This window comes from Suncus etruscus, chromosome 11 (assembly GCF_024139225.1).
Source record: "Suncus etruscus isolate mSunEtr1 chromosome 11, mSunEtr1.pri.cur, whole genome shotgun sequence".
NCBI classification, from domain to species: domain Eukaryota; kingdom Metazoa; phylum Chordata; class Mammalia; order Eulipotyphla; family Soricidae; genus Suncus; species Suncus etruscus.
The window spans coordinates 33,469,228-33,484,946 of NC_064858.1; the positions used below are offsets into that span (position 1 = coordinate 33,469,228).

Genomic DNA, 15,719 nt, shown 5'->3' on the forward strand with positions numbered 1-15,719 from the left:
ATTTGGGGTATGTATCTGAGATAATGTATGTTTTTTGTTTTGTTTTGTTTTTTTTGAGCCACACCCACTTGATGCTCAGGGGTTACTCCTGGCTAAACACTCAGAAATTGCCCCTGGCTTGGGGGGACCATATGAGACACTGGGGGATCGAAGCACGGTCCTTCCTTGGCTAGCACTTGCAAGGCAGACACCTTACCTCTAGCGCCACCTCACCGGCGAGATAATGTATGTTAACAAAACTTATTGTGGTCATCATTCTAAAGTATTCATAAGTATCCTTTATACCCTTAAGTTCATACAATGCTATTATGTCAATTATATTCTAATAAAAGTCTGGGGAAAATTGGGGCTAGAGAGATACTTTAGCTAGTAAAGTGAATGCAGCCAACATGTGTTTGATCCCCACATGGTATATGGTCCCCTAAGCACCACCAGGAGTAATTCCTGAGCACATGGTCAGTAAAAACCCTGAGTAAAGACAGGTGTGGCCCACAAACAAAAAAAAATCCAAAATAAGGAAATATATTATTGTCTCCCTCTAATCTTTTTGTTGTTGTTGTTGTTTTGTTTTGTTTTGTGTTGTGTTGGGGCCATGCCTTGGTTAATCCTGGTTTTGTGATCAGGAATCACTCCTGGTGGGACTTGAACCTGGGTCAGCTGCATGCATTGTCTTCCTCTTTGAATCTTTTTTATATAGATTGGTTTCATGGACACCAATAGGCTTCCATCAGCCATAATATTTGTGTATTAGAAAATGTTTTTTTTTTTTTTTTTTTTTTTTTAATTATTATTGGGCCACACCCGTTTGACGCTCAGGGGTTACTCCTGGCTATGTGCTCAGAAATCGCCCCTGGCTTGGGGGGACCATATGGGACGCCGGGGGATCGAACCTCGGTCCTTCCTTGGCTAGCGCTTGCAAGGCAGACACCTGACCTCCAGCGCCACCTACCCGGCCCCTAGAAAATGTTTTTATGTTCTCTGTACCTTAGGTGATGATCATAGGTAAGAACAAGATGTCCAAACTAGAAAAATTGAAATAAACCATTTCCCTTGTGTCCATTCCAGACAGTTTTCTCCCAAACCTCAGGGCCTATGCTACCAATGACAATTAAAAATATTTTTTTTACAAAGGGCCCTCCTTTTTCCTTTCTCAAATTATAACAACTAGAATCTTTAAAATACTATCCCAACATTCTCATTTGTGTGTTTCTTGCTATTGTGTCTTATAGGACCTCAAATCCTGATGATCGCCATCTTTACTCTCACAGGAATCGTGGTCTTGCTCCTGTTCATCGCTCTCATGGTGCTAGGGTACCACTTCTATTCACTGTACTTGCCATCCAGGGAGGGACAAAGGGAGAGGAGGAGGGGTCTGCTCCCGCTAAGTGCTGCTGACCATACATAAGGAGGTCTCCATACAGCTAAGATCATGAAGGCAATCTGCATCAAAACCTTATTTGGTGCTATGTTTTGTATGTAGATTAGATTATGTAGATTAGAGCTGTGGGGAGGAGACTCCAGAATTCATGCTCATCTTATTTTCCTAATCGTATCCTTAAAAAAAAAAAACATTATTTATGACTTAGGCATGTACTTAACTTCAATGTTCTTTTTTTTTTTTTTTTTTGGTTTTTGGGCCACACCCAGCGGTGCTCGGGGGTTACTCCTGGCCATCTGCTCAGAAATAGCTCCTGGTAGGCACGGGGGACCATATGGGACACCGGGATTCGAACCAACCACCTTTGGTCCTGGATCGGCTGCTTGCAAGGCAAACGCCGCTGTGCTATCTCTCCGGGCCCAACTTCAATGTTCTTATCTAAACTGTTTTAAGAAATCAAATTAAGGGGGCTGTTAGAGGGATACAACCATATAGGATGTGTTTTCTAAGTAGAAATAGTCACCTTTGCTGTTTTATTGGTACATTGTCAGAAATTACTGTTGTTATTGTTTTTGGACCACACCAGGTCCAAAAGTGCTCAGGGCTTATTCCTAGTTCTGTGTTCAGGATTCTCTCTTGGCAGTGCTCAGGAGAGGATACTGGGTGCTGGGATAAAAATAGAGTTGAATGTGTATAAGACAAATGCCCTATCTACTGTACTATCTCTGTGGCCCCTGAATTTCTCACATTGTGAGAAATTTCAAAACCCTGAATCAACTAATGCTCTAGCTGGAGGGATCCTCGGAAATGATTGCTGCAGACCTTTCACTGAGCCTGGGAAAAGAGAAACTCATAAAGCCAGATGGGTGAGCTGGCATCACATCAGCAGATGAGGACAGTTGTAGCACTCAGGTGTTCCAGCCATCAGCTGCAACTCTGTCCCACCTGATTGGACATGGGAAGTAGCTGGCATAGTGCCAGAGATATGGCACAGATGTACCACAGTTGTACTAGAAATGGTTGGATGTACAAGTCAATGGTCAATACCATACTCCTTCCTAACCTACAGGTGTTAAACACACCCTAGTGTCAGATGATCAGGGTCTCCCCTTGTTTATTCACCAAGTGAGGCAGTACCGTTCACTGTGGTCAACATTGTTAGGTCTTCACTATCCTTTCTCATTATAGAGAGAGTCTGACATTAGCCTATCAGTTGAAGGTTTCTCCAGGAAGTGTATTTAATATGGCAAATTTAGCTCAGGAAGCTGTTCTGCCTAGGAGAAACTGTTCTTTAATAGGTGGTGATTGTTTATTTAGTATGGGGGGAGAAAACCAACTCAATCTCAGGATGTGGCTGTTAATTCTCAGAAACTATTTCCTGTGTCAACTTCCCACAAGAATAAATCATAAGATCAGTGACAGTCATAGATGTTAGCATTTTTTCTAAGCTTGAAAAGAACAGATAGGGTTCTACCAGTCTGTTCGCAGGGAGGTCTCATAGAACTGATATTCTTAGTGTTCCATGACAACACCAGAAAAGAATGGTATGCCCCAATCACTAAGAATGATGTTCTTGGGGCTAGAATGATAACACAGTGGGTAGGGCATTTGCCTTGCATGCGGCAGATCCGGGTTCGATGCCCATATGGTCCCCCAACCCCTGCCAGGAGCGATTTCTGAGCACAGAGTCAGGAGTAACCCCTGAGCACTGCCGGGTGTGGCCCAAAATACAAACAAACATAGAATGATGTTTGACTCTATTCTTAGGAATTAGAGTCACAAGTATCCATAACTGCAAAAAATAAGAGCCTGGGATTTTCCAGTCTACAAAACGAATTGTCTCTGGGTTTTAGAATTATATGTATTCCATTGAGTACTCAGAAAGAAAGAAAAATAATGAACATTTATCCTTAGAGGTCATTAAGAGAAACATCCTGAATGACCTTGAGGAGATAAAAAGGAGTTTGTCAAATAACAAAGTGAAAGCAAACTCAAGCATAAACAAATGCTCCATGGTAAAGAATACAGATTCTAAGATTAGATATGCAAAAGCATAAGAACCTGGACTACGAGCAAAATGAAACTATATGGCAGCTGGTTGGAACAGGAAGGAAAAAAACCTGAAATCTTTCCTAATACCAACCTAAAGATAGAATTTTCTCACATAGAATAGACTTTAATTTTTTAATCAACCATTGAAATTTAGAAGAAATAAAAAAGACTGTCTTTTTGATTTCATGTAAGAAAATTATTTGTTGGGAGAAAAATATATAAAGAAAAAGTACATAAAATGGCAAAAAGTTTCAGACTTTCTATACAATATAGTAAAATTAAGCAACAGACTAGAAGGTGTGTGTAATGCAAAAAATACCCTTGTTTTTTAGAAAAATCTAAAACATTTATGTAAGTTAAGAAAAGACAATTGATGTAATAGAATACTGGGCAAAAGCAGAGAATACAGTATTCTAAATAATTCTAATAGTTTTCTAAATAGTAAAAAACATGAGGAGAAAGTTATATTTAATCTCTCCAGTAAGCAATAGTAAAGCTCAGAATGATAATAAAACTAACATGATGAGGAATTTGGAGAAAGGAAGAATTCTCATCTTGGAGGTTGGATTCACAACTCTGGGTGGTGGTTTGACAGTATTTGCATGCTTGTGCCACCACTCTCCCTCCTCAGGAATTCCAGGTGAACTATGTATTTGGGGAAAACCATTTTCAAGGCTTTTCCATTGTAAATCCTTGGCCATGAGGTCACTTGTCTGTGATTCCCTATTTCTTCTAAGTGTATGTTTTAAGGCCCAGATACCTACGAAGAACTGGCTGTTAGGAATCTTCTCAGATAGTTTAGGACCAGTTCTTCCTTTACAGGGCATCTTAATCTGCTTTACACATTCTCTCTCTTTCTCACTGTTCCTGCCACTATTTCAATCTCTCCAGGACAGTGATGGAAGGCCCCTAGACAGTGAAAAAATCCTAGCAACCCTTGATGGCCATGAGTGAGCAACCCTCACCAGTGTGAGCACAGGAAGGTTCATACTTGGTTAACTCATGTCCTGCAGAATTCCCATTCCCCAAGCTAGATAGTGTGAGGACTCCTCAGAGTCCATTGCCTGCTTCTCTCTTTTCTAGGAAGTATAAAAGAGAAAATGAACGCAGGCAGAAAAAGTGGTCCCACATTCCTTCTGAGCATATCTTGCCTCTGGAGACCAATGAGACCAACCCTGTCAGCCTCAAGGTAAGGTGGGCCCAGCATATGTTCTTCCTGGAAGATCAATTTTCTTCCTGATTGGCAGGTGCTGTTCTGGTGCAGCAGGTATTACTTAATAGGTATTCTTCTGGAATGGCCAATGCCAAGTTTGTGCTTCACAGATGACAAAGTAGGGTTGAGGGAGGCTGGATGGGGTGTGTCTGCATTGTTTGGGTACCCACTCAAAGGTGGAGAGTACTTATGACCCCAAATTCCCAGTTTTCCCTTTAAGAAAAAGTTTAATAAATTTAAAACAGCCCCAAGTTTTCATGAGACTCAAACTGAAAATTGCAATACTTAACAACCTTTGATCTGTCCTTAGATAAAATCAAGATCAATCAAATCCAAGAGTAACATTTTAACATTTAATAGGGTTGCTTATGTGCATGCATGTAGGTTTCATTCAAACATATTTAAAATTAATTGCCAACAAAATTCTGTGGTAAATTATATGATCTAGCCATTCAGAATTGAACCCAGAGCTGATGGGGCTGCCCTATTTTCCCTTAACCACCAGACCCTGGACAATGTCCTCATAAGACTTGTTAACATTTATCCTTTGGAGATGAGTTTGAGACTCAAAGATACAATATACCCACAGAAGAACTTCAGTGTATAGCCACCAGCAATGATTTCCAGTAGAAGGGGGGCAAGGGAGAGGTAGCAGAGAAGAATGTTCAACTTAGGGTTGAGGTTTCCATTGGATATGATGCATGAGAGGGACACCCAGAGCTGAAAGTGCTCAATGCCTAGCAAGAAGGTGGTGTTGAAGAGCCAGGCAGAGAACAGGGGCCAGGTCAGTGCTCATCCTACAAGCTGCTCACTTGGAGCCAAAGCACAGAGCTGAGTAATGCCTAGAATGGTAGTGGTAAGGGTATGGCTCCAGGAAGATCTGTTCCACCCTTACTAGTGGAACCAGATAAGAAGCTTCTGGAATAATTAACCTTTTCTTGTGGCAGATTGATGATGACAGAAGACGTGACACAATCCAAAGACTTCGACAATGCAAATACGACAGGAAGGTAACTATTCTTCCTACCACTCTGTGTGCTTCCTCAGGCATCCCTTCAGGCCTCATCCTTATTGCCCCAGCTCCTGAGTGGGCAGTGCATGTCAGGGGCCACCAGTGCTCTTATTTTGCTCAGGAATTTTTACAGGGTGGTATGAGCAGAGTAGAGGACAAATATGAGTTTAAAGTGGTTTGGATTGTGGGAAGGAGAAGGAAACAAATGATTCAGAACATTCCAGGCAACTAGAATCCATATTTTGGCCTAGTGAGTGGGACTATGATTGCTTCCATGTGGAGTTTATTCCCACCTCTCTCTCTCTCTCTCTCTCTCTCTCTCTCTCTCTCTCTGCTCCCCACCTCCACTTTCTTCCCTTCCTCCTGCTTTATCTTCCTTTCTCCCTTCCTTCTTCTCTTCATCATTTCTCTCTTTCCTCCTTTCTCTTTCCTTGTTACTCCTCTCCCTTCCTCCTTCCTCTTCTCTCCTCTCTCCCTTCCTCCTTGCACTTCTCTCCTCTCTCCCTCCCTTCCTCCTCTCTTTTCTCTATTCCTCCCCCTTCTCTCCCTCAATCTTTTCAAGTACCAGGCACCAGGGAAACAAACATTAATGACATACTGCCTTGCTCTGATGGCTTACAGGCTAGTAGGAAGACAGACACACAAAGGCATCCCTATGAAATACATGTAAGCAATCGTGCACCCACTGTCTCATTCACTGATCTTTGCAGAGGGTGATTCTAAAGGACCTCAAGCACAAAGATGGCAATTTCACTGAAAAACAGAAGATTGAGTTAAACAAGGTATGAGTGCTACACCCATATGGTCCTTCTCTAAGTATGGTGGCTTCTAGGGGCATAGATGTTCTTGTGGGTGCTGGCAGAGAAGCCCTCAGGCCAACCAACGATTAAATGAACCTAAAAAATATGCCAAGACAATATAAAGCATTGACCATATAAAGCATTCTGGAAATCTAATAGCCTGTTCTAGAAAATATTTCTGATATTATTGGAGATTTTATGTTTAGTTCTGATTATCTTGATGGTTCGGATCAAACCTGATTAGTTTTGATTATATTGGGGAATGACCAGCCATTTGTGCTCCTGCTTCTGCTGACGAAACTGAGAGTAAGTTTAGGCTGGAGAGGAATGTGCATGAGGAAAGAGGTTCCTACATGCAGTGAATCAGGAGCTGCATGTCTTCCTGAAGGAGGAGAACATGTTGCTTTAATGCATATGCATGTTTGTTCCATTGGCTTATCTGGTAAATAAACACATTCTCTCAGCTGTTGCAGATCGATTACTACAATCTAACCAAATTCTATGGCACCGTGAAGCTGGAATCCATGATTTTTGGGGTGATTGAATACTGTGAGAGAGGATCCCTCCGGGTGAGGACTCACATTTCTAAATTCCTAACTGTTCACCTTATCAGAAAATATACATATATAGCTAAAATTCCAAAGTGGAAACCCAGGGAAATAGTATTGTTAGGAAAAGTTGGTTGCTATCTGTGCTTTCCAAGCTAGATTACTCAGATTTTATTTATTTTAATGATATATTTTAAAACAATGAACTTCAGGAACAGATGAGTGGGGTAAGATATTGTGGCATACATACATAATGGAATACTACTCAGCTATAGAAAACATGAAACCACTTGATTTGGTGATATGTGGGTAGAACTTATAGGTATTATGCTGAATATAGTCAACCAAGAAAGGAAAAATACAGAATAATTTGTCTAGTATGTGGGATATGAAAAAATGCTATTGGGCAATAATAGGTGGCCAAAGGCAACAAAATCTGAGAATTAATCTACAGAACTGAATTTACCAAGAGGGTTTGTGTGGGTATAGCCAGGAGGGGTCTCTGGGTCATCAGTAATAGAAAGCTGACATTTATGAGTGTGGAGTTAGAACATTATATGCATGAAACTCTATCATTAGCAATATTATAATTTACAGTGCCTCATTTTATTTTACTTGCTTTTGGATGAAAGGAACAGTGTTACTAGTGAACTTAAAGCAGTGTATATAGGGCCAGAGCAATCACACAGGGGTAGGACATTTGCCTTTGCATGCGGCCAACCCGGTACTGACCGGGGCTTGATCCCCAGCATCTTGTATGGTCCCCTGAGCCTTCCAGGAGCAATTTCTGAATGCAGTGTCAGGAGTAAACCTTGAGTGCCACCGAGTGTGCCCCCCCCCAAAAAAAAAAGCAGTGTAGTTAGACATTGGTGATACATCAAACATATATAGTGCTGCTGCAGGTGCTTTAGTGCCTAGGAAAGTTTAGACTGATGAAAGTCTGCTTTGAACACCTGTCCAGGACAGAACTTTATGACTCACCAGCTCCACACAGTTATCATCAAACTGCATCTGAATCATACTTATGGTACCTGGCATGGGAAATTATCCCTGTCACCTTTTCTCAGGGGACCAATGGAACTCAGGCTGGAGCAAAGAACTGCTCTTTGCAGGAAAGGAAAATAAGTCCTAAAAACTGGATAAACCCAGGTTTTCTAGAAATATTGCCTTCCTTCACAAGAAAGAAGTTAAGCAGTTTTATTTAGAGATTATGAGGTATGGGGAGAGGGGTAAAAAAGAGAGAACCAGAGAGAGATAGAGACAGAGAAAGAGGTGTTAAAGAAAGAATTCTTCTCCAGAGGGAAGAACCATGAATGGCTTTGGGGATAGAGTATTTTGTTTGTTTGTTTGTTTGGTTGGTTGGTTGGTTGGTTGGTTGGTTGGTTGGTTGGTTGGTTGGTTGGTTGGTTGGTTAGTTGGTTGGTTGGTTGGTTGGTTGGTTGGTTGGTTGGTTGGTTGGTTGGTTGGTTGGTTTGGGGCCACACCTGGTGATACTCAGGGATTACTTCCTGGTTTAGCATTCAGGAATCACTCTTGGCATGTCCCGGGGACTATACTGGATGCTGGAGATTGAACCAGGTCAACCAAGTTCAAGGCAAATGCCCTACTCTTTGTGTTTTTGCTCCAACCCCTGGAATAGCGTTTTATGTGAATACTCTTCACATTGCCTTGGCCTGAAGTTTTCTGTAGATGTGAATTAATAAGGGTATGGTTGTAGAGGAAGAGCTTTGAACTTTTTGTGGGTTTCTTTCTTGTCCTTATCAGAGCCTTTAGTCTCTGCTGAAGTTTCTCCTCTCCTGTGGGGGTTCAATCTTCACTGGGCCAGAATTGACACCAGTTATAGTTGTACATCTTCAGTGCCTGTGTCCACAAAGTGGGTCCGACTTTAATGCTTTGTATTTTAGGGCTAGTGACAGAAAGAAAAATAAAAATTTGGTTCTATGAGACCCGAGAGGTGGCGCTAGAGGTAAGATGTCTGCCTTGCAAGCACTAGCCTAGGACTGAACTAGCCTAGGACGGACCTAGCCTAGGACGGACCTAGGTTCGATCCCCTGGCGTTCTATATGGTCCCCCCAAGCCAGGGGCGTTTTTTTTTTTTGGTTTTTGGGTCACACCCGGCGGTGCTCAGAGGTTACTCCTGGCTGTCTGCTCAGAAATAGCTCCTGGCAGGCAGAGGGGACCATATGGGACACCGGGATTCGAACCAATCACCTTTGGTCCTGGATCGGCTGCTTGCAAGGCAAACACCGCTGTGCTATCTCTCCGGCTGTGCTATCTCTCCGGGCCCAGTTCTATTGTTTCTTAAGAGCTCATTTTTTTCTTTTTCTTTTTCTTGTTTTTTTGTTTTGTTTTGTATTGTTCTGTTTTGTTTTGGGTCACACCCAGCAGCGCTCAGGAGTTACTCCTGGCTCTATGCTCAGAAATCGCTCCTGGCAGGCTCAGGGGACCATATGGGATGCCAGGATTCAAACCATTGTCTTTCTGCATGCAAGACAAATGCCCTACCTCCATGCTATTTCTCCAACCCACTGCCCATATATTTTATAATTCAGTAATATAATGCAATATTGCTTCAATTTAAAAATAAACATTGTAAAATAAGAAAAAGTAAAATGGAATCTCAAAATCTAGGATTCCTAAAGCACCAAGCCATTCAGAAAGCCAGACATATACAGGTAACATTCACAGGTAATGTTCCTCTATGAGAAACTGAGTTAAATGTCCAAATAAATAGGACTGGAAATAATTCCAGGAAGAAACCCCTAAGAGTTGCTTCAAAGGGCATTGAATGCTACTCATCTTAGCTCATAACTAGGGATCACTGTCCCTATAGAACTCCCCACTATGTCCTGCCTCTTGATAACTCATCTTCTCTTCCTTTCCTCTTTTGCAGGAGGTATTAAATGACACAATTTCTTACCCTGATGGTACATTCATGGACTGGGAGTTTAAGATCTCTATCTTGTATGACATTACTAAGGTAAGAGACCTTTCGGTACAGAAGCTCTGCATAAAACTCACATGAAAACACCTTGCAAACTCTCCAGCCTGGGGACCATATGGGATGCCAGGATTCGAACCACCATTCTTCTGCATACAAGGCAAATGCCCTGTCTCCATGCTATCTCTCTGGCCCCTGTTTCTACATTTTTAAAAAGTGTAGAATAGAAAGCATGTTTTTTTCTTTTATATATATATTTTTTATTTTTTATTTCTTTTTTTATTTGGTATTTTTTATATCCTTATTTAAACACCGTAATTACAAATATGTTTGTAGTTGGGTTTCAGTCATGTAAAGAACAACCCCCTTCACCAGTGCAACATTCCCATCACCAATGTCCCAAATCTCCCTCCTCTCCACCCCACCCCCACCTGTAGGCTTCCTACTTCCCTCATTCATTCACATTGTTATGATAGTTCTCAATGTAGTTATTTCTCTAACTGCACTCATCACTCTTTTTTTTTGGTTTTTTTGGGGCCACACCCGGTGGTGCTCAGGGGTTACTCCTGGTTGTCTGCTCAGAAATAGCTCCTGGCAGGCAGGCACGGGAGACCATATGGGACACCGGGATTCAAACCAACCACCTTTGGTCCTGGATCGGCTGCTTGCAAGGCAAACGCCACTGTGCTATCTCTCCGGGCCTGGCTCATCACTCTTCATGGTGAGCTTCATGTCATGAGCTGGACCTTCCAGCCCTCGTCTCTTTTGTCTCTGAGAATTATTTCAAAAATGTCTTTTGTTTTTCTTAAAACGCATAGATGAGGGGCCGGTGAGATTGCATGGAGGCAGGGCATTTGCCATGCATGCAGGACGATGGTTCAAATCCCGGCATCCCATATGGTCCACTGAGCCTGCCAGGAGCGATTTCTGAGCATAGAGCCAGGAGTCAGCCCCGAGCGCTGCTGAGTGTGACCCAAAAACCAAAATCAAAAGAAACAAAAACCCATAGATGGGGCAGGAGAGATAGCATGTAGGTAGGGCATTTGCCTTGCATGCAGAAGGATGGTGGTTTGAATCCTGGCATCCCATATGGTCCCCTGAGCCTGCCAGGAGAGATTTCTGAGCGTAGAGCCAGGAGTAACCCCTGAGCGCTGTTGAGTGTGACTCAAATAAATAAATAAATAAATAAAATAGATGAGTGGGAATATTCTGTGTTTATCTCTCTCCCTCTGACTTATTTCACTCAGCATAATAAATGTACATCCATGTATAGGAAAAATTCATGACTTCATCTCTCCTGATGGCTGCATAATATCCCATGTACCAAAGTTTTTTAGCCATTCATCTGTTGAAGGGCATCTTGGTTATTTCCAGAGTCAGGCTATTGTAAATAGCACTGCAATGAATGTAGGTGTGAGGAAGGGATTTTTGTATTGTATATTTATGTTCTGACTTAGGGTATATCCCTAGGAGTGGTATAGCTGGATCGTATGGGAGCCCAATTTCCTGCTTTTGGAGGAAAAGCATGTTCTTTCTATACTATATTTACACTTAGGTCTCTGGCTCTTTTATACATTTACTTAAATTAAAAATCAGATAAAAATTTTAGGACAGATGACTGGATATTTAGCTTTAGACAAGAAAAATTATAAGGGGCTAGAGAAATAGCACTGCGATAGGGCGTTTGCCTTGCATACAAAAGGACAGTGGTTCGAATCCCGGCTTCCCATATGGTCCCCCAGCCTGCTGAGGGCAATTTCTGAGCATAGAGCCAGGAGCAGCCCCTGAGCGCTGCCAGGTGTGACCCCCCCCTTAAAAAAAAACAAAAACAGAAAAAATAAACAACAAGAAAAGTTATAAGAGGTACCTAATTAGCATTTGGGCATTTGTATTTTGGGCATGGGAAGAACGAATAACAGCTTCTCTTTCAAGAATGATGAAAAGTCAGCTCCAAGAGCCAGCACTATCATATAGTCTATTTTTGGAGGCTAGAAGATTGGATCTGACCTGGCCATACACTAGGGATACTCTTGGCTCTGTGCTCATGGCTCACTCCCAAAGGTCTTCTAAGGACAAAGTGGTGCTTAAGGATTGAACCTGGAATTGCACACCAGCAAAGTATCTTAAGTTCTGTTCTGTCCCCTCTTCCACCAGTCTTCCACCAACTCAGTCACACTGGTTCAGAGTCTATTTGGAAACTGGTTTCTAGATACTCTTTCCAAAACCTTTCATGCTCTTGATTCCAAGGGAAGTTAGTCTCTGCAGTAACAGTTCAGGCCACCAGAGAGAAGTATACCAAGCCGAAAAACAAAGCCCCAAAGGGACATTCTCTTTCTAACCAGCATGCAAAGTTCCACTTCAAATGAGTGACAGATTACAGTTTAGGAAATAATCACCTACTAGACAATCCTTTCACAAAAGGCAAAGGCTTATTATCCATATTTTTTATTTTGAATTGAGGTGGCAAAGAGTCAGAGACCAAGAGGTCAATGATGGGGTAAGCAGAAAAACTTTTAAAAATATATCAACCTGTACTTCCTATTTTATATAACTACTTAACCAAGCAATTTAAGAAAATTGCCTTTTATCTGTCACCTATGGAGTTCAAAACTAGATGCAGAGCTTAAGGTGTTTTCCAATATGCCTCTATTTTTCATTTTTATTTTTATTTCTTGTAGTGCCAGGGATGAAAACCAGTGTAAAAAGGGCTATCCCTAGAATAAAATTAATGAAATTGAATCTAAAATTTGGTGGCATGACTCTGTGCATAAATGATTGCAGAATGTTATTTATTTCTTAAACATAAGCATCTGTGGAATGTCCTAAGTTTTTGTTCTCCTGTTACCTGAAACTTTAAGGGGATGTCCTATCTACACTCCAGTAAGACAGAAGTCCATGGCCGTCTAAAGTCCACCAACTGTGTGGTAGACAGCAGGATGGTGGTAAAGATCACAGACTTTGGCTGCAATACCATTTTACCTCCCCAAAAAGGTTAGTAGTGAGCCCAGGTTTGCCTAGTTTCCCACTAGATTTGTTGCCTGTTTTTTTAATCCCTTGACAAGCCCCTTATAGGGGCTTAGGAGATGGTGAAGGTGGTGGAAAACAAACAAACAAATTTGGGGTACAGAGACGTTGACTGATTCCTTCTCCAGCTCCCAGCCCTGTCTGTGTTCAGTGCCCATCTCCTCTGCAGATTTCCTACATATCTACCCTTCAACATGGCAGGGGAAATGATGAGGAGTCTATTTGGCATGTAGAAGCAGATTTGGGTGGGAAAGAAAGTTCTAGCAGTAAGAGGTTTTAAAAATGATATTGTCTAACCCTCTTCATTTCTAAAAGACAGAAATGAGAGCCAGGGAGCAAGCTCACAAAGCTAGAGCACATATCTGGCATACTCAGGATTCTAAGTTCCAACCCTAATATGGCCCCCTGATCACCACAAGATGTCAAGAACACCCACTGCTGGATGGAGTATAGAACCAAAGGTTTCATAGAGATGGACCACAAAGACAGAGTGGTTTTACTATTTGCTTCCAGAACAAGGAGACCCTACCAAATCCTAGACACAGATCTTTTGGGCAGAAAAGTCAAACCCGCAGTATACAGGGGCTTCTCCAAGCTTCCAGGGGTCACTCCTGGCAGTGGTGAAGGTACCAGGATTAAACCTGGACTGCTAGCATGTAAAGCATGCACTTAGCTTATTAAGCTCACTTAGTTTCCCAAGAATCAGGATTTTTTTTTTGCTTGTTTTGCTTTGGTTTTGGGCCCCACCCAGTGGTGCTCAAGGCTTACTCCTCACTGTGCTCAAAGATCACTTCTGGCAGGGCTTTGGGAGACCCTATAGAATACTATGGTCAACTATATTCAAAGCAAGTGTCCTACCCACTGTACTATCTCTTAGGTCCCTCAAGCATAATTTTTGTTTGTTTGTTTGGTTTGTTTGGTTTTTGTTTTTGGGTCACACTTAGCATGCTCACAGGTTGCTCCTGGCTCTATGCTCAGAAATTGCTCCTGGCAGGCTCCAGAAACCATCTGGGATGTTGGGATTCGAACCTCCATCCTTCTGCATGCAAGACAAATGCCTTACCTCCATGCTATATAGCTCTCCGACCCCTCCTTTTTTTTTTTTGGTTTTCGTTTTTTGTTTTTGTTTTGTTTTTTAATTTTTTTAATGAAAACTGAGAACCAAAAAATTCATATTTGTGGACACTAAAGAACTTGGAGGAGGCAGCATAGTCCTATTGAAAATATCAGGGAAGACTCTGCTTTCATGTGTTTCATCATTTTTTTCTTTTGTTTTGGAGCCACACCCAGGGGTGCTCAGGGGTTATTCCTGGCTCTGGCCCCAGTAACCATAAGGGATGCCATGCCGGGCATTCCACTGTGCTTTTGCTCAAGGCCCATACTCATTTTCTTTCAATAATTATATGTATATGTGTGTGTTAAAAATAAATATTATGAGGCCAGAGAGGTAGTATAACCAGTAGGGTATTTGTCTTCCAGTCAACCCAAGTAGATCCCTGACACCCATATGGTCAGTCCTCCAAGTCCCATAAACAGTGATCCTTGAGGGGCCAGAGTGGTGTCTCGAGTGGTAGGGCATGTTTGCCTTGTACACGCTAACCTAAGACGAATCTCAGTTCTATCCTCCGGCATCCCATATGGTCCCCCAAGCCATGAGCAGTTTCTGTGTGCATAGCCAGGAGTAACCCCTGAGCATCACCAGGTGTGATTCAAAAGGAAAAAAAAAAAAAAAAAAGAGTGTTCCTTGAGAACAGAGCCAAGAGTAAGTTCTGAGCACTGTTGGGTATGGCCCAAAATCAAAAAAAAAAAAAAGAAAAAAAGAAAAGAACTATTTATATACTTTTATGTAAACATTATAGATATATTTACATTAATATATTACTATATAAGTATGCCATATATTTATATAATATATCTAACATATGTTTATGTTACATAATTGCATAATAGTTTTATTACATAATTATTGTTATATAGTTATAAAGGCTTTCATTAGTTTATGTCATCTTAAGTCCTCAGTCTCCTATATTCTACCATATTTGTCCTACAAATACTCACTGCTTCAGGCAGATCAGGAACTTTACAGGACTTGGGTCCCAGTCTTTGTAGGGACATAATTACTCTAAGACTTCCTCGAATACTCTCCTTACTCTGTCCCACCACACAGGGACATTCACATTCTGCGCCTTGTTGCTACCTGAGCATAAACCTTTCCCAGTCAGGGCCTGAGTAAGCCTAAGGCCCCTCCTGTTCTGTGAGGAACTTAACTCAATGACAGGTAGGAGGAGAGTCATGTGGGCCACTGCCCAGCTTTGCCTTCTACCTCTCACTACATAGACCTGTGGACAGCTCCTGAGCACCTTCGCCAGGCCGGCACATCCCAGAAAGGTGACGTCTATAGTTATGGGATCATCGCCCAGGAGATCATCCTGCGCAGAGAGACCTTCTACACACTCAGCTGCCGGGATCCCAATGGTAGGAGCCTCCACATGCCTGCATGACATGATGGAGCCCAATCTGCACATGCCTCAGCCCAACTCAAGGCAGGGTTAAGGCTTAGGGGCAGCCTGCATGTGGTTTATTCTGAGAGCCTCAGTCACTGAGATTTGGATTTCTCAAGGATCTGCCTTGCATCTTTCCTTTTCTCCAATCCCTGGAAGAGAAATGTTTCATCCTGTTTCATCCTGAACTAGCTCTTCGCCAGGGCATCACCCAGAGAAGACATTTCATTCCATCCAGGTAGTCCTAAGG

The 15,719-nt window shown here is 42.1% G+C and overlaps 1 protein-coding gene across 1 annotated transcript in view; it reads left to right on the top strand.

Moving 5' to 3' along the window:
• Window positions 1–15,719, top strand: part of GUCY2C (guanylate cyclase 2C) — a 69,820-nt gene that overhangs the window by 39,559 nt on the left and 14,542 nt on the right. The window contains exons 11-18 of the mRNA XM_049782903.1: window positions 1,230–1,311; window positions 4,514–4,619; window positions 5,591–5,653; window positions 6,366–6,437; window positions 6,920–7,024; window positions 9,897–9,983; window positions 12,803–12,935; window positions 15,306–15,443. Coding sequence (XP_049638860.1) covers window positions 1,230–1,311; window positions 4,514–4,619; window positions 5,591–5,653; window positions 6,366–6,437; window positions 6,920–7,024; window positions 9,897–9,983; window positions 12,803–12,935; window positions 15,306–15,443 — 786 coding nt within the window. The remainder of the gene's footprint in view (window positions 1–1,229; window positions 1,312–4,513; window positions 4,620–5,590; window positions 5,654–6,365; window positions 6,438–6,919; window positions 7,025–9,896; window positions 9,984–12,802; window positions 12,936–15,305; window positions 15,444–15,719) is intronic.